Genomic DNA, 21,930 nt, shown 5'->3' with positions numbered 1-21,930 from the left:
GTATTGTGGCAACGTTTCACTCTCTAGGAGCTTTGTCAAGCCGTTACAAACAATACATGGACACAGAGGGTATATATAGGCTTACAGTGAGGTGCAGTGCTAGTGGTAGGAGTTGTAGTAGTAGTGATATAATATAGTAGAACAATTAACTTGCACACAAGCAAAAGGATATAAAATTATTACTTGGGTAGCATAAAAATTATAACGGCGTGACAAAGCTCCTGGAGAGCGAAACGTTGCCACAATAAAATGTCACATTAGTTGCACTTGTGTCCTTTTACTTTACATGTAAAAATGACTCGAGGACTGCTGGAGGGAAACCCTGAAAGATGCCATAGCTACTGAACCCAAAGAGATGCTTGAAGATATGTTCACCCAACCCATTCCTGCAGAAGTAATATGCATGCATATTACTTGTGCTCAATCATCTTCTTGCCAGATGTATTATGAGTTTCTTAATGTGCTTATTACTAGTTAGATATTTATTTTTATAGGTTTATGCAACTTAACCTAACTTACTCCATCACCCCACTGAAGACTCCCAGATCAGGTTGATACATTTCACTGTATCATTTGAAAAACCTATCCTGTGACTGAGTATAACATGAAAACCATTCTGCATGATGAAATATGAATTAAACACTATCTTGTGTAGTGGAGTATGACAGGAAAATCATCCTGTGTTATGGAATATAATAAGTAAAACATTATGTATGTTATTATATGCACAAGAAGGCCTAAGTCTAATGTGGGCTGCCTAAGCTAGAAAAAGAGATCGAAGAGGCAGGGGCATTGGAGGTACTTTATAATGGTTGTGCACAGATGTAGGAATATTGAAGGATGGCATTGTAGGTTCTAGTCAATGGGTGATACGATTATATGAAACAGCTGGCAGCCTGTTGCTTTCATCATAGATAGGTTATAGCCTAGCATATTCATCTTTCATGTTCTCATGTGAAGACAGGACACAGAAGGGAACATACATACAATCAAGCAAGATGAAGTCTTTACTTTATAAAATAAGTGCTAAATCCATAGGAGAGGGAAAGAGGGTCATAGAGTGCCTGGGGAATGGGAGATAAACAGATCTGATCCAAGAATAGGAGGGTAACTCCCTGTCACTGGATTAAAAGCCTTTCACCAGCATCAGAGCTTGGACAGGCCATCTTGTGAGATGGTAATTCTCAAGTAATAGAAACTCAAGTTCTGATGGAGCAAAACTGTTGAAGCTCCTATAGTTAATGAACCTTTAATAAAATACTTAATATCCTCATTGCCCTACTTAAGTCTCCCATCTCAGGCTCACAGATTTCAACCCTGTATGAACCCCATCTTGTGTGATGGAATATGACAGAAAAACATTCAGGTTTTGGTTCCACTATGTAACTATCATATAAAATAGGGTAGCACCTTACTGCTGATGTATCCAATTTTGCTATAAAACCTCAAGAAGCCTCTCTCGAAGGAACAGTGAGATTGAGTTTGTTTGGAAGAGGGATCATTATGATGTGCATAATTATAGATGGCACACTCTAGCATAAAACAATTTCCTGTATGACCAAAGTGTAAAATTTTGGCATTAAATCATACAGTCAAATCAACATCAAAATAAATGGCAAACACATTAACAGAAAAAAATATGAAGGTAAAATTATATGCTAGCACCTGTGTAATGAACTAAAATTTCAAACTCATATCCAATATATTGCAACAGAAGTATCAAAAACTTTGCAGATTCTCAAAAAATCAGCTATTATGTACTTACCTTATTCTTCAAGGGTCTTGATGTTAATATGGGGGTCTTTATCTAGGAAACTGGACTTGTCCTTCCCTTCCTTGGATCAAAGTGGAATGTCGCCCATTCCCCCAGACACTATATGACCTCCCTCGAGGTACCATGCACCTGTGAAGCACCTTATACAGAGGCAATGTGTACATAATTGCGACAACACAAAACCTCTTTCCTTGAACATTTTAGCTATTTGTTTATAGTATAGTAATTTAAAAAGAAAAGCAGGTTTTTCTTCTAAATTTTGGTAATATATACAGGAGAAAGGGTTACTAGCCCCTTGCTCCCAGCAATTTAGTCATTACTTATGACATGCATGGCTTACAGAGGAAGAGAAAATAAAGGAGAACAAGAACTATTAAGAAAATAGAAGAAAACTCAGAGGAGTGTGTAAATATATATGCATGTACATTCAAGTGTAGTGTGACCAAAGTGTAAGTAGAAGAAGCAAGACATACCTGTTATCCCATGTGTTTGAGACAAAAAAGACACCAGCAATCCTACCATCATGTAAAACAATTACAGGTTTCCATTTCACACTCAGCTGGCAGGACAGCAGTACCTCCCTGGGTGGTTGCTCTTTATTGTATTATGGTGAAGAAAACCTCAAGTCACAATGTGTGTACAAAAGCTGTTGTACCTTAATAAAAAGGTTACTCTAAACACAAACTAATTATTTAAGTCAAGAGCTTTATTTATATATCAAACTGATTGTTATTTAAAAAATATTTTTTATATATAAAGTACTGAATAAAAAGGCAATTTTTTATGTAAAATCCCAGTGAAGAATCTTCATCTTAAAAAGTACCCTCACAAAACACAAACTATATTCAACTTAAATTACTAAATATTACTTATATGTACAGTACTTTATACATGTATATTACTGTTTCATAAACAATACGTACATACCTTATTTATTATTTCATGTGTATTTTAATAGCACTGACTGCACTTTAATACCAATCGTATGTGATACTTTTAATATTAGAAATCTGTTGAGAGGAAAAAATGTGTGCATCTGTATGCAAATGTAAACGTCTTTGCAGTCATGTACTGTATTGGCCTTGCCGAATACATATGCACCCATGCATGTATGCAATGCTCTTAATTAGCTTTAATCTTGATTTAGCATATTGTCTTCTGTACAAAGGGAATTTGCTTCTTCTTGAACACATCATGTGCTCTCTCCTGTTAGTTTATTGCTAGTTTCTGATGAAAATAGCAACTTTCTGATGGGAGGTCAAATGTATACTTATCACAACCCTTTTCCTTATCGTGGTCATGTGTGCGAGTAACTTGACTTGTTAGGGACGGAGCATCTCTCTCTTCTCCTGTCAATTCTTGTGCCATTTCCTCTTAAGTCATTCTTCCTGCTGCTCCTTCACCACCTTCCTGAGCCAGTTCCTGTATCACTTCATCTTCTGTCATTATTACTGTTGTCTTTCCACCTTCTGCTAGTTCCTGCTTTGATTCCTCTTCTATTATTCTTACTGCTACTTCTTCACTGCCTTCCTCATCCAGTTCCTGTATCACTTCATCTTCTGTCATTATTACTGTTGCCTTTCCACCTTCTGCTAGTTCCTGCTTCGATTCCTCTTCTATCATTCTTACTGCAGCTTCTTCACCTTCCTCAGCCAGTTCATGCATCACTTCCTCGTCTGTCATTCTCACTTCTGCCTCTTCACCTTCCTCAGCCTCCATATTTTCTATGCCAGTGGTACAGTCTTCCTCCACTGAAGCATTACTGGGAGCTTCTTCGTTGGCTGGTGTATTTACATTCATGCTCACTGCTGTCTTCAGATTATCTGAAATATAGGCAAAATACTCCTTATTAATGCCCTCTTTAACCCTTAAACTGTCCAAACAGATCTACGTTCACATGCGTAGTGCTCCAAAAGTAGATCTACGTTCTTTTACAAGTTTTCAAATGTAAAAAAAAAAAGAAGCTCTACATTTTTTTACGTACTTTAAAATGTTGAAAAAACGTAGATCTACGTTTGGACAGTTTAAGGGTTAAATTAATTAATGCAAATAAGGAAGTGGGTAAAAATGTTAAAGGAACTATACGAGATGAAATGAAGAGATAAATTAGCCATTAAAAAAAAGAAAAGAAATACTAGATGGATAGATGGATATACAATTTATACACACATGCACACATACTCTCCATGGGTAAGTGGAACAGAATTCTTCCTCCGTAAGCCATGCGTGTCGTAAGAGGCGACTCAAATGCCCGGAGCAAGGGGCTAGTAACCCCTTATCCTGCATGCATTACTATAGTTAAAAAGAGAAACTTTTGTTATTCTTTTTTTGGGCCACCCTGCTTCGGTGGGATATGACCAGTTTGTTGAAAGAAAGAAGAAAGATGCACACATACATATTCTTCTTCTTTCAACAAACCGACCATATCCCATCAAGGCAGATGGCCCAAAAGGAAAAACGAAAGTTTCTCCTTTTAAATTTAGTAATACATACAGGAGAAGGGGTTACCAGTCTCTTGCTCCCGGCATTGGAGTAGCCTCTTATGACATGCATGGCTTACGGAGGAAGAATTCTGTTCCATTTCCCCATGGAGATGCATACATACATGTAAGCATATATAAATATGTACATACAAGTACACATGTGCATGCATGGGCAAGTCAGGCAAGTGGGAATTTTATCAACACAGCTTAGCCCTCACAAATTCTATTCATTATATATGAATCTAATTTATGTATTCCTGCACTCATATTCTATTAGATTTTGTTCAACCATGGATTTACTTGCTACAACCTTCTCGGCCTTTTGAAAATTAATAGGATGGTATACAGTATATTTTTGTTTCTCAAGTACACAAATTTCCACACAGGATTAGATTAAAGGACTTAGTTCACAGCAATATCATTCATTTAATTCCATAAACCCCAACCTTGGTGTCTATTGCATATTAAACTGAGACCTGCATTTTTGTAGTGATGCAATCTACAATGTCTCATGGGAAAGCTAACCAGCCAGTGCTAATCCAAACATCAAAGGCCACCAGCAGTTCCAAACAAAATTTGCACAGTGATCTGCCAGAGTTGCTTCACCACTATAGCAACACCAACCTACACCCATACCATATTTACCTCCTCAATGCCCACTACATCAATTACTTCACCTGTCTTAGACTAGCCAGACCTAAATGAATGTCCAGAGGAATCATCCTGAAAGCCTCAGCAACTGCATCACCATCCTCTCACTTCATCGCCTATACTCTCACCTCACCAGCTTCACTCTCAAGACCATAGAAATAGCTACTTCATCATTAAAAGGTAGTGTGTCCCCACATTACTATTAAAATGTAATATACTGATATACACTTCTGCTTCATGCATACAAGACTACTGTACCTAAGCTAATTCCCAATGATTGTAGCTCATTAACATCCACTATACTCAAGCATTTTAGATTAGAGGTTGGATCGTATTTAGTTAATTAACTATAAAAAAACTTTCTAAATATCTTTAAACCAATTTTTCTGTTCGATCATTTCTCCAACCAACCTCTTACAATAAATATTTCTCCAACCCATGATGATAGAAAATAATAATGATGACATTGTCAGCAAAAAGAATCTATGGCATATTACCGAAGATGTCTACAGACTCGACTGGAGCCTCAAGGTCTTCATTTACTGATGCTGTTTCTTTGGCCATTTCTTTTTGTTGTTTTAACCTTGCCAAGCGTTTTTCCTCTGCAAGTCTTCTATTTCTCTCAATTCGTTCTTTCTGTTCATCTGTCAGTGTCTGCAAAGAGGCCAAGAAATAAAATATCCTAAGGTAAGAGTGTTACACTACACTCAATTTATAAATTATACAGAACCAAAATATGTACGTATATAAATTTATACTGCAATGTGGCAGATGTTGCATGTACAGTGGACCCTCGACCAACTATGGCATCGATTAACGATAAATCCGACTAGCGATACATTTTAACACACAAATTTTGCCTCGACTAGCGCTAAAAAACTCGACCAACACTATTCGTTCCGTCTGAGACGCGTCCACTTCTGGCCAGTGTTTACAAGCCAGCCAGCCACCGCGGTCGCTTCCAAGCATACAATCGGAACATTTCATATTATCACAGCCTTTTTAGTGATTGCACCTGCAAAATAAGTCACCATGGGCCCCAAGAAAGCTTCTAGTGCCAACCCTACAGCAAAAAGGGTGAGAATTACTATGGATATGAAGAAAGAGATCATTGCTAAGTATGAAAGTGGAGTGCGTGTCTCCGAGCTGGCCAGGTTGTACACAAAATCCCAATCAACCGTCGCTACTATCGTGGGCAAGAAAACAGCAATCAAGGAAGCTGTTCTTGCCAAAGGTGCAACTATGTTTTCGAAACCGAGATCACAAGTACTCGAAGATGTTGAGAGACTGTTAATGGTGTGGATAAACGAAAAACAGATAGCAGGAGATAGCATCTCTCAAGCGATCATATGTGAAAAGGCTAGGAAGTTGCATGACGATTTAATTAAAAAAATGCCAGCAACTAGTGGTGATGTGAGTGAATTTAAGGCCAGCAAAGGTTGGTTTGAGAGATTTAAAGGGAAGGGAAAGGACTTGCCACCTCAAGTCCTAATGGAAGGAGATTCCCCTTCTAAACACTAAGACCATCAACACTCTCCCCTCCTCCCATCCCATCAATCATCACCTGATCTTCAATAAAGGTAAGTGTCATGTAACTGTGTATGCCTTCTTCAGTTTGTGTGTATTAAAATTAATATTTCATGTGGTAAAAACTTTTTTTTCATACTTTGGGGTGTCCTACACGGATTAATTTGATTTCCATTATTTCTTATGGGGAAAATTAACTTGACTAACGATGAGCTCTCAGGAACGGATTAATAGCGTTAGTCGAGGGTCCACTGTATATGGAATAGGTGGTATGTTACTAAATGCTGTAAAGAGTTTTTATGAGGATAGCGAGGCTCAGGGTAGGGTGTGTAGAAGAGAGGGAGACTACTTCCCAGTAAAAGTTGGTCTTAGACAGGGATGTGTAATGTCACATTGGTTGTTTAATTAATATACCTACCATCCGACTTACGACATGCTCGACATACGACCACTCGACTTACGACCATGTTTTTTATGCCAAATTTCTGGGAAATAAACAACTAACTATTTAAGTAAAACATGAAATACCAAAATAAAACAATAAAATAAAGTCATTACAAAAATGTGATGTTGATATTCAGTAGTAAAGTTCGACTTACGACCGGTTTCTCGGAACCAAACTCGGTCGTAAGTCGGATGGTACCTGTATATTTATAGATGGGGTTGTAAAAGAAGTAAATGCTAGGGTGTTCGGGAGAGGGGTGGGATTAAATTATGGGGAATCAAATACAAAATATGAATTGACACAGTTGCTCTTTGCTTATGATACTGTGCTTATGAGATGCTAAAGAAAATTTGCAAAGGTTCGTGGATGAGTTTGGGAGTGTGTGTAAAGGTAGAAAGTTGAAAGCGAACATAGAAAAGAGTAAGGTGATGATGGTATCAAATGATTTACATAAAGAAAAATTGGATATCAAATTGGGGAGGAGGAGTATGGAAGAAGTGAATGTTTTCAGATACTTGGGAGTTGACATGTCAGCAGATGGATTTATGAAGGATGAGGTTAATCATAGAATTGATGAGGGAAAAAAAGCTGAGTGGTGCGTTGAGGTATGTGTGGAGACAAAAAACATTATCTATGGAGGCAAAGAAGGGAATGTATGAATTATAGTATTACCAACACTTTTATATGGGTGTGATTCTTGGGTTGTGAATGCAGCAGTGAGGAGGCAGTGGAGATGTCCTGTCTAAGGGCAATGTGTGGTGTAAATATTATGCAGAAAATTCGGAGTGTGGAAATTAGGAGAAGGTGCGGAGTTAATAAAAGTATTAGTCAGAGGGCTGAAGAGGGGTTGTTGAGGTGGTTTGGTCATTAAGAGAGAATGGACCAAAGTAGAATGACATGGAGAGCATTTAAGTCTGTAGGGGAAGGAAGGCGGGGTAGTGGTTGTCCTCGAAAAGGTGGGAAGGAAGGGGTAAGGGAGGTTTTGTGGACTTCCAGTGTGTTTGGTAGGAGTGAATGGAGACGAATGGTATTTGGGACCTGATGATCTGTTGGAGTGTGAGCAGGGTAATATTTAGTGAATTGATTCAGTTATTTTTATATAGCCAGACTTGAGTCCTGAAAATGGGAAGTACAATGCCTGCACTTTAAAGGAGGGGTTTGGGATATTGGCAGTTTAGAGGGATATGTTGTGTATCTTTATATATATATGCTTCTAAACTGTTGTGTTCTGAGCACTTCTGGAAAAACAGTGATTATGTGTGAGTGAGGTGAAAGTGTTGAATGATGATGAAAGTACAGTGGACCCCCGCATAACAATCACCTCCGAATGCGACCAATTATGTAAGTGTACTTATGTAAGTGCGTTTGTACGTGTATGTTTGGGGGTCTGAAATGGACTAATCTACTTCACAATATTCCTTATGGGAACAAATTCGGTCAGTACTGGCACCTGAACATACTTCTGGAGTGAAAAAATATCGTTAACTGGGGGTCCACTGTATTTTCTTTTTGGGGATTTTTTCTTTCTTTTTGGGTCACTCTGCCTCGGTGGGAGACGGCCGACTTGTTAAAAACAAAAAATTATCCAGCTACTATTAGTCATGATAACTATTTTTTTGTCTACTATTAAGAGTAGGGTTGTGGAGGTTATGCAGTCATACCATACCTAAATGTGCAGAAGATTTCTCAATCATACATGACAATACAGTGTATACTCCTCAAAAAACTACATAATTACTGTATAAGGATCAGCTTGACTCAAAAAGAAAAGGTGGTAATTTCTCCTGCATACCTTGTTAGATTGACTTGAATTTGGTGTAGCAGAAGCTGATGGTAGAATAGTTGTTTGGGAGAAGGCTGGGTAGCCCCTGTTACCCAAAAGTTCATCAAATATGTCAATTTGTGGCTCCTCCTCTTTCTCCGCTTCCTCATCAATACCCCGTTTTACTCTGTCCTCAGCCAATCCATTAAGTTCACTTTCGGTAAACATATCTAATCGAAGACGTTTCATGAGTACCTGTACAGAATCCATGGAAACAATTTATGAATGAGGACTTGATACATGTGACTCAACATAGGGCAGCATAAGACTTTGTTATGATTATATTCACTTTTTACAACCCCATTACCACAACTACTGGTATGTGATCCTGTATATCTGCACTATTAAGCTGGTACATACTATAAAAATAAAAAGGTCACAGAAATTATACAGACAAGTAATAAATAGAGAGGTGGTATTCACTACATTTGCATTAATGTGAATAGACTGTAAGGCATCATTATACTGCACATATTTTGAAGTGAAAACGTGTAGAATGGAAGGTAATCAGGTTTGATCCAAGGAAGGGGATTCTAGCCCCAATTCACTGGATCAAGGGGTCCTTTGCTGGCACCCCTTTCCCTCTTAAAGGGGAAAGGTCAATTGACTTTATTTAGCTGATGTCATTATGCTGTACGAACATGTTCCAAACTCAAGTCATCCTAGAAATACGTGATCTCAGATGAAGTGATGTTCTTGAGAAGGGTACAGCTAGAGTGTAGTTGCTGTTGGCTGCCCATCTTGTTGTGTAGAAGCTCACTTCTAGCTGTCCACAGAGTGGAGCCCAATGTGGTACTTTGACAATGTTGGCCAGTACATAATGTTCAAGGCTCTGCTAAAAAGACAGATCTGTCAAAACCAGAGATGTGTCGTCTTGCCCTGTTCTCTATTCTGTCAAGAATAGATAACATTCTCATTCTCGTTATTATGATCTCTTACACTCTGGCTCTCAATCCCTCTCAAATGCTTTTACTTTTTCTAATACCCTTTTTTGTCAAGCCCACAAAAATTATAATGGAGGAAGGAAATAAGATAAAAATATATTTTCTTCAGCTTACCTGTACATTTTTCTTTAGTCCTAACTTTTCTATTTCTTCTAGGGTGTCTTTAAATGGGAGTTTTGGAAAGAGACGGTGTGCCCAATGTTCTAATCTCTTCAAGAGAACAGCAAGATCCTCTTTTTCGTGACCTTTTCCATGGAATTTCACATCTTTAAAAGCTTTCTGGAGAACTGTAATTCCTCTTGGGCCAGCTAACCTGCAATGATTTAACAGCTAGTAATTACAGAAAAATTATCATACCTTCCAATGATATGGATCACAAAAACAAGCATATACTAATTAAGAACCCCAGCAAAAATGGTGGCAAGAATTTAATTTAAAAATTTCAGGGAACTTCTGCAGGAACTTTTCCTTCTTGATGGGACAAATGCAAGCCCCAGAATCATTTAACAAAAGTTTGACACATTAGACTGGCTGTCAAATAAGTGAAGCAGCAACACCAGCCTGCAGTGAGAAACAAGAATACGTGGCAAGTATAAGGAGTGCCTATAAAAATATATTCAACTGGTAGGTAGATGGAAAGAAAAAAAACAAGACATACACAAAAGGAAAAAGTGCATAAAGATAGTGTTCATAGAATGGTCAATGTGAATTCTGATCAATTTAGTGGTCAGGGAAAAATCACTTTACATGGGTCTTAACTGGGTGATTTTCCCAGACCAATAAATAACCAAACATTCACACTGACTTTTCCATGATTACTGTTTTATCCACTTGTTTCCCTTGTGTGTACATCTTGTTTCCAGTTTCTTCCCATCTACTATACCAAATTAAACAACCATGAGTGGCACTGCAACAAGTGTAATTAAAGCATATCTACCTTTAATTATTATTGGTAACAATATGTGCAATGTGTCAAGTAAATAATCAATATACAAGTACTGTAATGTTATTTACTGTGGCTATGTTTGGCATGACAAAGCTTGTGGTAAGCAAAACATAGCTACAATGTCTTACTTGTTTCACCTGTGGAACTGTGGTTATGAAGTGTGCAGTTTAAAACACCAGAGATGCCTCAATGCACCACTCACCTTTTTTTCCCCATCATTAATTCTATGGCTCACCACATCTTTCAATTAAATAATCACTTGATATACTGTAAGAGAGATTATTCAATCCCTATTTTAGGGTTAATGTATTTTTGATGGTAATGAACTCATGGCATGCAGCTTTAATAACCTTTATGTACTCAACAGGTTTTAAACCCAATTAATCAACCATTATAAGATGTATTATTGTTTTTGGCTTACATATGTCTAAAACACAACCATATATTTGGGGACTAGTTAATCCTGTTAGAACAAAATCTCACTAAACGGGTAATTAACAAATAAAATCACAGACACTAACCGGTGGGCATCAAGTTTAGGCTGAGGATTCTTAACCACTCTCTTGGGTTTAACAGGCTGCTGTTGAGTACCTGTCTCCTGACCTGGAATAGACCCCATTTTAAAATTTGTAAAGTACGTAACCATAATATACTGTCCTTTATTGTTTCTTTTACTGTATAAAGTATATACAGTAATACAAAACTTAAGATTAATAGAGGAAAATACTGTATATGTATATACCATTGACAAAACAATCATCTTATAGTATAATGATTCACAGTTAATTTTTATTTTACTGTATTCAACAGAATTATATAATATATTTATTGCTGTAGACTATACCTTCCTATATACAGATGTAATACTGTACAAGAGCTCCAAATAGCACAGTGCTATAACATTTATTTCACAAAATTTGAAATGAGGATATGGTGGGACCTGACGAATGTACAGTGGAACCTCGGTACTCAAACAGCTCCCTACTCGAACAATTCAGTATTCGAACGCTTTGTTCGATAAAAAAATCACTTGGTAGTCGACAGATGCTTGGCACTTGACCAAACAAATACGACCTGCCAGAACTTTGTTGTAAACTATTTTGTGTTTCTTCGCATTTTTTGGCATTTTTTATATTATTTGTATAAGTCACCATGGTGCCTAAGATGATTAGTGATAACAGCCAACAAAAAAGAAAACTGGTTGGGAAAAATTTGTTTGGTACTCAAACAGATCAGCATTCGAACAGCCTTCTGGAACGAATTAAGTTAGAGTACCGAGGTTCCACTGATTAGGACAGATATAGAATGATCTACTTCTAATACACTGTTTCTGAAATAATATTGTGGTCAAAAACCATGTGCTATACCTATATGGGTCATATGACACTGTTGCTGAAAATGGCTATCAATATTATGAAGTGCAAATCAATCAACAAACCTGGAAAGATCACATCTGAATGAAAATTAATTGTAGCATGCACTGGCATGTAGACCCAGTGCTTGTGATTTACTCCAAATTTTATTATGAGAATTATGGTTTGCCTATATCTTGCACATCAAAGCATTAAGACTACTTGTCTCGACCCACTCCCTTCAATGTAACATGTTCACACACACCTGGTGGAGGCTCAAGCCCCGACCTTTTACACCTTCCTTCACATCCTCCCTCCCTCCAACCCTTCCTAGGATCACCCTCTAGCCTTCCTTCCATCCAAGATTTATACAGCCTAGTCATCCTCTTCTGCTTCATCCTCTCTAAATGCCCAAACCACCTCAACAACCCTTCCTCTGCCCTCTGACTTATACCTTTCTCATTGCCACAGCATCTAATTTTTACACTCCAAATTTTTGCATAAAATTTATACTTCACATTGTTCTCAAGCATGACATCTCCATCGCTTTCAGCTTCCTCCTCACTGAAATGTTTAAAGCCCTTGCGTCAAACCTGTATAAAGAGATTTTTACCACTACACATATACTTATCTCTTTGCCTCAAAAGATAAAATTCTTTCTTTCCACAGATGCCTCATCATTCTATCCTCCTTTTTCCCTTCATTTATTCTGTGATTCACCTCATCTTTCACTGAGCCATCCATTGATATGTTCACTTGTAAATACAGCATCGAAACAATCATTTTCTCCATCCCTCCAATTTAATAACTAATTTTTTCACTGCCTAAATTTTTCTATTACTCTCAACACCTTCCTCTTTTCTATGTTCACTATTAAAATTACAAATTCTTAGTTACTGTACAGCACTATGAAAAACAAATAAACAAAAAAAAGACTGTACATAGACAAAATCAAAATGTTTCAATACTGAACCAAAAGTCACGTACTTGCACCAGCTTCAGGAACTTCAACTGCTTCCTCCATTGGATTATTTACACCTCCATCATCGCTATCCTCATTACCTTCAGCTTCTGAATCTGAGTCTCTGACACTGTCTGCTTCCCGATGCCCAAACAACTCTTCAACATTAAGATCCATGGCTGGGGTCAATCTATTTGATCAACTTTTTAATCTGTTAAATTGATATGAATTATATACAGATATACTAAATGCAGCACCAGATATACATGTATATGCCATATAATGTTTGGAATTTTTTTAATTCAGCTAAATAAAAAACTTGAGACATTTTAAATCTCATGGCAACAGGTGTAACTGCAATTTTCAGTTGGCTAGTTTTCAAAAACAAATGCTCAGTAAGTCATTATGTTCTATGGAAGTTTTGAATCACAAATATTGATTTAAAAACTGTATGTTGAATAACTACACGAGATATGACAACAGTTTACTAGACAATATATTACGTAAAAGGTTGATGCTTAGAATTCTGGATGTGCATGTTTTTAGACAGGCAATATGCATCAGATCATTGTTTAGTGGTTTACAAAAGTGATTAGATAAAGGCACAAGGCCAAGAGCTAAGTATCATCAAATCCAGCCAACATACATCAATCAATCAAGTTTATTCTTTATAAGGATTACAATGCGGGGTTTACAGATTTTGGTTATTGTGTGGTTTACATGTAATAAAATACTAATTACAGAGGGGGCCACTAGGACACCTAGCATGGCTAGGCATTTCGGGCAAACTTAGATTAATTCTTAACCCTAAATTATTACAAATTATGGAGTAAGTTGACTAAATACTAAGTGACTAAATACTAGTTCGTGAGTTTAACAATGTGAATGCTTTTGTTTTGGCACAATACATAGTGTCTATATTGGAGTATCACAGGCAAACTTACGACTAGTTAGGAATCTTCACTTTAAGATTAAGATTCGTATTTCTGTGCTTATAGTCAAATGGGTGAGTGAGTGGAAGTGTGAACCACCAGGTGGTTTTTATGTAGTTAGTTGACGGGGTGTATCAGGGAGATAAGATATTTTCTAACGGTAGTTAGTTAGAAGTGCACATTACTGAGTACATATACATCTGGGTGCCTTTATGGAGACTACCTCAAACTATTATTTCACTTCTCCATTAATTATTACTCACAAAATATAACACAATTTGCAAATATTGCAAACAAACCATGGAATGGGCGAGGACTGAACACATGGCAAGCAAGCTGTAAAGACTTGCATTTGTGGTTTGGCTTAGCGCTTCTTTTTGATTATAATAATAATTGCATTTGTGGTCACAGTGGTGGCCCATGCTAACCTCCCTATGGTGCACAGATTATTATTATTATTATTATAATCAAAAAGAAGCGCTAAGCCACAAGGGCTATACAGCGCTGCAGGGTAGGGAAGGAAGCAAGGGAATTGGATGGCAGGAGGGAGGGGGGATGATCAGCAGGTTACAGAAAACAGCGGGGCAGGGGATAGTACGGGGGTAGAGGGTAGCAAGAGATACAAGTAGAAAGGGCTGAAAGTATCAGAATTTGTGAAGTAAGTCAGTCGTTGTCAAAAAGTCAATGAGAGAGTCCGGATGAAAGGTGGGTCCATCAGCGAGAAGGGAAGGTAAAGAGAGAGCAGCGGGGCGAAGACGACGACAGAGGTAAATTCTGCGTGCTCGTTGATAAAGTGGGCAGTCCAACAGAATGTGGCTGACTGATAATGGAGCTTGGCAATTCTCACAGAGAGGAGCAAGACGCCTCTCCATGAGATATCCATGAGTAAGACGAGTATGGCCAATGCGAAGACGGGAGAGAGTAGTCTCCCAACCTCGACACTGGTGATAAGAAGACGGCCAGTAACCTATACTCGGTTTAATAGACTGAAGTTTGTTGCCGAGCATAGTAGACCAACGTTGTTGCCAACGGGTGTGAAGGTGGGAAGATATTACAGCAAAATAGTCCGTACATGGAATACCTCTATAAGAAACTGGTAGGTCATGTACTGCTGACCGCGCAGCAGTGTCTGCCTGTTCATTGCCCTGTACGTCAACATGACCAGGGACCCAACAAAAAACAATATCTTTATGCTTAGTAAAGATGCGGCGTAGCCAAAGTTGGATACGGAGGACTAAGGGGTGAGGTGTATCAAATTTTTGTATAGCCTGTAAAGCACTAAGGGAGTCTGAGACAACCACAAATGATGACACAGGCATAGATGCAATACGGATAAGTGCTGTAAGGATGGCATATAATTCAGCAGTAAAAATACTAGCTGAAGATAGTAAATGCCCTTGTACGACGCTGTCCGGAAACACTGCTGCGAATCCTACGCCGTCAGAAGACTTAGAGCCATCTGTGTACACAGCAATGGCATGAGAATGAGAGTGAAAGTGGTCAAGAAAAAGAGAGCGGGAAGCGACCGTAGACAGTTGGGCTTTCGAGCAAGGGAGGGAGAAAGAACAGACTCGAACAGCTGGAACTTCCCAGGGGGGTAGGGAAAAGTGAGATGCTACATGTACATAGAAAGGTGGTAGTTGAAGAGAAGACAAGAGCGAATGAAGGCGAAGAGAGAAGGGACGGAGTAAGCAGGGGCGGCGAACAAATAAAGAATGTCTACTAATATCAGTGACCATTCTATAAATGGAAGGATTGCGGAGATCATGAGAGCGTACATAGTAGCGCAGGCAATGGGCATCACGGCGATCGGACAAGGATGGAACGTTCGCTTCTGCATAGAGGCTTTCGACAGGGGAAGAGCGAAAAGCACCAAGGCATAAACGTAATCCTTGGTGATGAATGGGGTTAAGGCTAGAGAGAGTAGCAGGAGATGCCGCTGAATAGATCTGGTCACCATAATCAAGTTTCGATAAAATAAGGGTGGAATGTAGGTGAAGGAGGGTTCGACGATCAGCTCCCCACGAAAGATGAGCAAGGGTTTTAAGAAGGTTCAGCCGGCTGTGACAAGTTGCCTTCAGAGAGGTAATGTGAGGTTTCCAGGATAACCTACGATCAAAGAGGAGGCCCAGAAACTTGACTGTATCACGTTCAGGGATACGTGAGCCATAGAGGTACAAAGGATGATCAGAGATGACAGAGCGTCTAGTGAAAGTGATTTGGTGGGTTTTAGTGCTGGAAAATTTAAACCCATGTGTGGTGGCCCAATTGGAAACACGGTCGACTGCATGCTGGAGAGAAACTGTAAGGAGGTGACAGTCAGCGCCTGCACAGGCAATAGCGAAGTCATCAACATAGAGTGATGACCAAATATTTGATGGAAGACTAGAGGCCAAATCATTAATAGCAAGGAGAAAAAGTGTTGTGCTCAGAACACATCCCTGGGGGACACCTTCAGCTTGGACAAAGTCCGGGGAGAGCACATTATTAACCCGAACACGGAAATGCCTGTCAGTTAAAAAGTTCTTAAGGAAGGATGGTAGATTGCCTCGAAGGCCTAAGGAGTGGACTTGGGCTAAAATATTATACCTCCAAGTTGTGTCATATGCCTTCTCAAGGTCAAAAAATATGGCAATAACTGAGTGGTTATTCGCAAAGGCATTACGAACATATGTATCCAAGCGCAGTAAGGGGTCTATGGTAGAACGTCCCTTACGAAAGCCATATTGACGAGTGGAGAGACTGTTGTGTGTCTCTAAATACCACACTAAACGTCTATTTACTAGACGTTCCATTACTTTGCAAACTGCACTGGTAAGAGCAATGGGACGATAGTGGGAGGTTTCATGTCCCGTAGTGCCTGGTTTGCGGAAAGGGAGAACAATGGCGGATTTCCACAGCTGTGGAAGAACTCCTTGTGACCAAATAAGATTGTAAAGGCGTAATAAGACTGCAAGGGCTGACTGATGTAAATGTTGTAGCATACGAATATGAATGTCGTCGGGCCCAGCTGCCGATGATCGACAAGCTGAGAGTGTTGCCTCCAGTTCTTGAAGTGTAAAAGGCACATTATACTGTTCTTCTCTGAGAGAAGAAAAGTCCAAGGGTGCTAACTCTCTGGCAGACTTTGAGGAAAGAAATGAGGGGCATAGATGGAGTCCCTGAGAAATACGGACCAGATGATTGCCAATTTCATTGGCAACATCTAGTGGGTTTGCTATATCAACACCGGCAACTCGCAGAACAGGAGCCGGGTCAGGAGAATATTTACCACTCAGTTTTCGTACTTTTTTCCAGACTGCACTCATAGAGGAAGCAGAGGTGATGGTGGAGACATAATCTCGCCAGCAAGTGCGTTTAGCGTCACGGATGACACGGCGAGCGATCGCACGCTTCTGTTTAAAATCAAGGAGTCGCTCTGTGGTTCTATTGTACCGGTACCTGCCCCATGCAGCGCGTTTCAAACGTACTGCACGAGCACAAGCAGGAGACCACCAAGGCACGCATTTCTGAGAATGCCTGCCCGAAGTTTGGGGTATAGAATGAGAAGCTGCGGTGAAAACGGAGGACGAGAAGAGGTGTAAAAGCTCATCGATGGAGGACGAAGAAGGAACCTCTTTAAAAACAGTCAGGTGTGAGTAAAGGTTCCAATTTGCCCGATTAAATTGCCAGCGTGGGGTGCGAAGAGGTGGCGAATATGAAGGGGAAGAAAGAATGATTGGGAAATGATCACTGTCATGTAAGTCCGGGAGAACAGACCAAGTAAAGTCTAATGCGGCGGAGGAAGAGCAAACTGAGAGATCGATGCAAGAGAGAGTATGAGTCCGAGGATCAAAATGGGTGTGAGTACCTGTATTTAAAACATGGAGGGGGTGGGTGGCAAGAAAAGCCTCTAACTGAATTCCACGGGAATCACAGTGAGACCCTCCCCAGAGGAAATGGTGGGCATTAAAATCACCAAGTAACAGAATCGGTGGCGGTAATGACGAAACAAGGAAGGCAAAATCCGGAATAGATAATGCCCGAGAAGGAGAGAGATATAAAGAACAGAGCGTATACCACCTATGTAAGTGGATACGGGCTGCTGTGTAATGCAGCGAAGTATGAATAAATAGCTGATGGTACGGAATATCAGTGCGGAGAAGAAGGGCACTTTCATTAAAGGTCCCATCAGGAAAAGGATCTGAAGAATACAATAAATTATAGCCTGAGATGTGAGAAATAACAGCAGAGTGTAATTTTGGTTCCTGTAAGCAAACACCAACAGGGGCAAACTGGGAGAGTAACATCTGAAGCTCACCCCGATTACCCCTGAGGCCGCGTATATTCCACTGTAAAAAGGCCATGATTGGCAATGATAAAGATACTTGAAATCCGCAGGTAAGGGTTCCTACGGACTAGAAGGGTTAGAAAAGTCCACATGCGGAGGCAGTGGAAAATGTTCAAGCAGCGAAGGAACGGTGCGCTGTGAAGAAAGGAGTTGCGCAGATGGAGCAGAGGAGAGAGAAAGAGCGGAAGGTGGATCAGTGTCCATTGACGGTTTGGTCTCTGCAATATATTCAGAGATTGCTTCAAGTGTTTCGGAATTCAGAGATGTCGTATGGGAGACAATATTGGGAATGGTAGGGGGAGGATGAGTAAAGATTGGAACTGTATTGGACTGTACCAAGGTAGGGGGGGGCGAAAGGGTGGAGGGAACTGGAGAAGCGTGGCAGGGGACAGAAGAGACAGGAACCTGGGAGGTGGCAGAAGAGGAAGAAACTTGGGAGGGAACAGGGGAGGAAGGTACATTACGAGGAGGAGGGTGAACCTCTGCACTTGTAACTGAGCCAGTGAGAGGGGAAGAACTAGGGACAGAGACAGGGAGGGTAAAATGAGGAGGTGGAAGATGGGTAGGAGGTGTTACCGGACCTTTTTTTGACTTTTGAGAAGTAGAGGGACGATTGGGAAGAGGTGTCGTACGAGGTCTCGTCGATACTGAGGCTTGTAAGAGAGAACTCGAAGAAGCGAGATTAGACTGAGGCGTTGAAGTAGGGACGTCTGAGCCGAGGACAGCAAAAGGATTAGATACAGGAGTGATTATGGGAGAGGTAACCACAGAGGTGGGTGTAGAAGATGGGATACCAGAAGTGGGGGGACGTTTTGAAACACGGGAATAAGAAACACGTGGGAGTCTCCCTTGGAGGCGGAGATGAGAAACTGCCATGGCATAAGGGAGACCTTCTGTCTCTTTGAGGTAACGGATTTCCCGCTCGTTTAAATAGACCTGACAACGGCGAGAGTACGAAGGGTGAGCCTCATGACAGTTAAGGCAAGAGGGAGATCGATTGCAAGACGTATTAGAATGGTCATCGGCACCACAGACTGGGCATTCGGCGATAGATCTGCAATATTTCGCTGGATGGCCAAATCGCCAGCAATTTCTACACTGTTGTGGTGTAGGGATCACCTTTCGAACTTGTAACCGATGTCCTGCTATATAAACGGAGGATGGGAGTTCTCGGCTGTCAAAAGTTAAACGAGCCACATTGCTAGGGTATCGTCTCCGCCCACGGGCAGGAAGAACGTAAGTGTCTACCTTGAGGATTGGGAGATCTTGGAGTTCCAGCTGTTCTAGAATGTCGGTGCCACATGTCTGGAAATTTTGTTGAACTATGGTATGGGGCAGAATAACGGTACCACTACAAGAATTGAGGGAATGATGTTTTTCAAGGGTGACAGGAACAGTATCTATATGGGAAAGACGAGAGAGCTCACGAGCCTGGGTAGCATTCTGTACGGTAATGATGCGCGTACCGCTCTTAAGAGCATGAAAAGAAATATCTTTACCAACATGGCGTAGGAGTGCCTTGCCAATACTATGGTCAGAAAGATAGGCAGTAGAGGAAGTTGGTCGTAAAGTGAAGAATTTAGTCCACTGTTCAGTCTGAAACTGAGCGTGGAAAGGTAGTGAAGGACGTGTCGATCGTTTCTGAGAAGAACGAGAAGGTGAAGGTGGAGAAGTATCATCAGCAGGTAATTGTCGTTGACGTTTAGGCGTGGGACCAGAGTTGGTCCGACGTGGAACGGGTCGGCGATTTGAAAATTGCCGCACCGTAGAGGGAGAGGCCGGAAGCATAGTCAGAGGAGAGCGAAGGTCTGATAAATCGAAGGAGTCAGTCGAGGCCTCAGTACCTGAAGCGGGTGAGGAAACAGCACCGGCAATAGGTACAGAGGCATGAGGAATGTCTGAAGAGTGGTCCAAAGATGAGGCGGGGTCAGAACGGGGTGCGGTATCAAGAAGGGGCCCGGGGGTACCAGGTTCATGGACTAGGGCTGCCATGGTTAGGTTACTTCTTTCTTTTTGTTTTTAAGAAAAAAAAAGAAAGAAGAAAAGAAAATAAAAATAAAAAAAAGAAAAAAAAGGGGGGACCGGGGAGGGATAGTTCCTAGGAGGAATGAAAGGGCCAGAAATCTCCCTCCGCGCCCAAGAGGACTCGACACCGCTAGTAGCGCAGATGCAGCATGGAACCCGTGCCATACCCTACCCTTCATGCCAGTAAACCAGCAATCTGGGATAGCAACCTCACATCTGCCGAGCTACCTCGGTGGACAAAAGAGAGGGCGGCCGGATATCCGCCACAAAGCATACCTCCTTCAGCCACCACCCCCGGAATCCGAAAGGTGGCTTCCAGAGATACACCCGTCGCCCAAAAGACACCCAAAGCTACTCCGGGATACCGGAGAGGGATCGGGACATCCCTAGGCAATCCAGATTCCACGGCAAACTACGCCACCGCCAAGAAACCTCAACGGAATGGGATGGACCCCGGTGTCCTTTCCCCTACCTAGGAACTAGCGCGCCTGTGGGAGAAATCACGAAGGCTAAAAAGAGGAAGGGCAAAAGGGAGGGGTGAGGAGGAGGAGGAGGAATGGAAAAAGGGGAGGATGGGGAGGATGGGATAGGGGAGGGGAGAATGGGGGGTAATTAGGTTCGGTCTGAGGAAGAAGACCGACAGGGCTAATTCCTCAGACCAAGAGCCTCTTCACCACGCCAAGGAGCCCCCCTTGAAGAGGTATCAGCGCCTGGGGTTGATGTGGAAGGCATTCAGGCTTAATTTGGGGAAATGGAGCACAGATCCAATTCCCTAAATCAAGAGCCCCTCACCAACATCAAGGAACCTTCCTTGAGGGGTATTATAATCATAACTATCGCTAAACCCGCAAGGGTCTAATGACCATATGAACTGTTATTGCCTTATTAGTCCTAAGTTAATTTTAAGTTTGCCCGAAATGCTCTGCATACAAAGGGGCTTTTAACATGTACACCCAACTATTATATTTCTTTATACAACCATGTATCATATCAAAATAAAAATTACTTTTATTATTATTATGTAGAGGTACACACAAGGACAGTTATCATACATAGCAAAATATGTGTAAATTACCTAGGATGACCCAAATACCCGGAAGTTATAGGCAGACAGTGGTAGCAAAGTATGTAGATTTAAGCCAGGATAACCAGCAGCAAGTGAGTGTGGTTCATGCCAGACAGTGTTGTCATGAAGGGAAGAAACACTTGTCTGAACAACTGGTTATATTTTGGCGCGAGTTAACCTCCTGTTGTTAGGGTTGTTAGGGCCACCATGGTACACACCGTACTGAAACCTCTAAGGCAGTGTAATTTTTTTTTTTTTTTTTTTTGGGGGGGGGGGGGCCGCATGACCCGAGTGGGTTTAGCGATTATTTTGATTATTATAATAATGTAAGTTTATTTAAGCACAGGTACACATAAGTACAATTATTATACATGGTGCAAATTACATAGGATAATCTAAAAAGGTCAGATAAAGGTGACTTATTTCTACTGAGGCCCTTGAAGCAATTAAAAATACATAGTATGTAAGTAATTTTATTTAGGCATAGGTACGCAGTACAATTATAACCCAAAAAGAGTCAATCAAACTACATTGTAATATTTTTGTGACACTTTATGTCTGCATAAATAACTCATTATGGCTGTAACCAAATATATGTAAATAGTTCATTACTACTGCAACTTGCTTAGCTATCAACACTCTGGGGCCAAGTTGTGAAAGCTTCCAGCTGTG

General features: G+C 40.6%; 1 protein-coding gene across 1 annotated transcript; it reads right to left on the bottom strand.

The window, feature by feature from the left end:
• Positions 1 to 2,476: 2,476 nt before the first annotated feature.
• Positions 2,477 to 21,481, bottom strand: LOC138854380 (TIMELESS-interacting protein-like). Its single transcript, XM_070097220.1, has 7 exons — positions 21,268 to 21,481; positions 12,932 to 13,116; positions 11,114 to 11,195; positions 9,761 to 9,959; positions 8,673 to 8,897; positions 5,406 to 5,562; positions 2,477 to 3,597 (listed from the first exon to the last, which is right to left on the bottom strand). The coding sequence occupies exons 2-7, from the start codon at positions 13,080 to 13,082 to the stop codon at positions 3,149 to 3,151; spliced, it is 1,263 nt and encodes a 420-aa protein (XP_069953321.1). The 5' UTR covers positions 13,083 to 13,116; positions 21,268 to 21,481; the 3' UTR covers positions 2,477 to 3,148.
• Positions 21,482 to 21,930: the final 449 nt, after the last annotated feature.

This window comes from Cherax quadricarinatus, chromosome 56 (assembly GCF_038502225.1).
Source record: "Cherax quadricarinatus isolate ZL_2023a chromosome 56, ASM3850222v1, whole genome shotgun sequence".
NCBI classification, from domain to species: Eukaryota; Metazoa; Arthropoda; class Malacostraca; order Decapoda; family Parastacidae; genus Cherax; species Cherax quadricarinatus.
This window is presented reverse-complemented; position numbering and strand designations above follow the sequence as displayed.

What these genes read in the sequence shown, in the direction of transcription:
- LOC138854380 (XM_070097220.1), bottom strand. Translation starts at nt 13,082, where the DNA reads ATGGATCTTAATGTTGAAGAGTTGTTTGGGCATCGGGAAGCAGACAGT. An exon ending in AGTTCCTGAAGCTGGTGCAA is followed by an intron (nt 11,196 to 12,931) that starts GTACGTGACTTT and finishes GGTCTATTCCAG; the next exon opens with GTCAGGAGACAGGTACTCAA. An exon ending in CCTAAACTTGATGCCCACCG is followed by an intron (nt 9,960 to 11,113) that starts GTTAGTGTCTGT and finishes AAATCATTGCAG; the next exon opens with GTTAGCTGGCCCAAGAGGAA.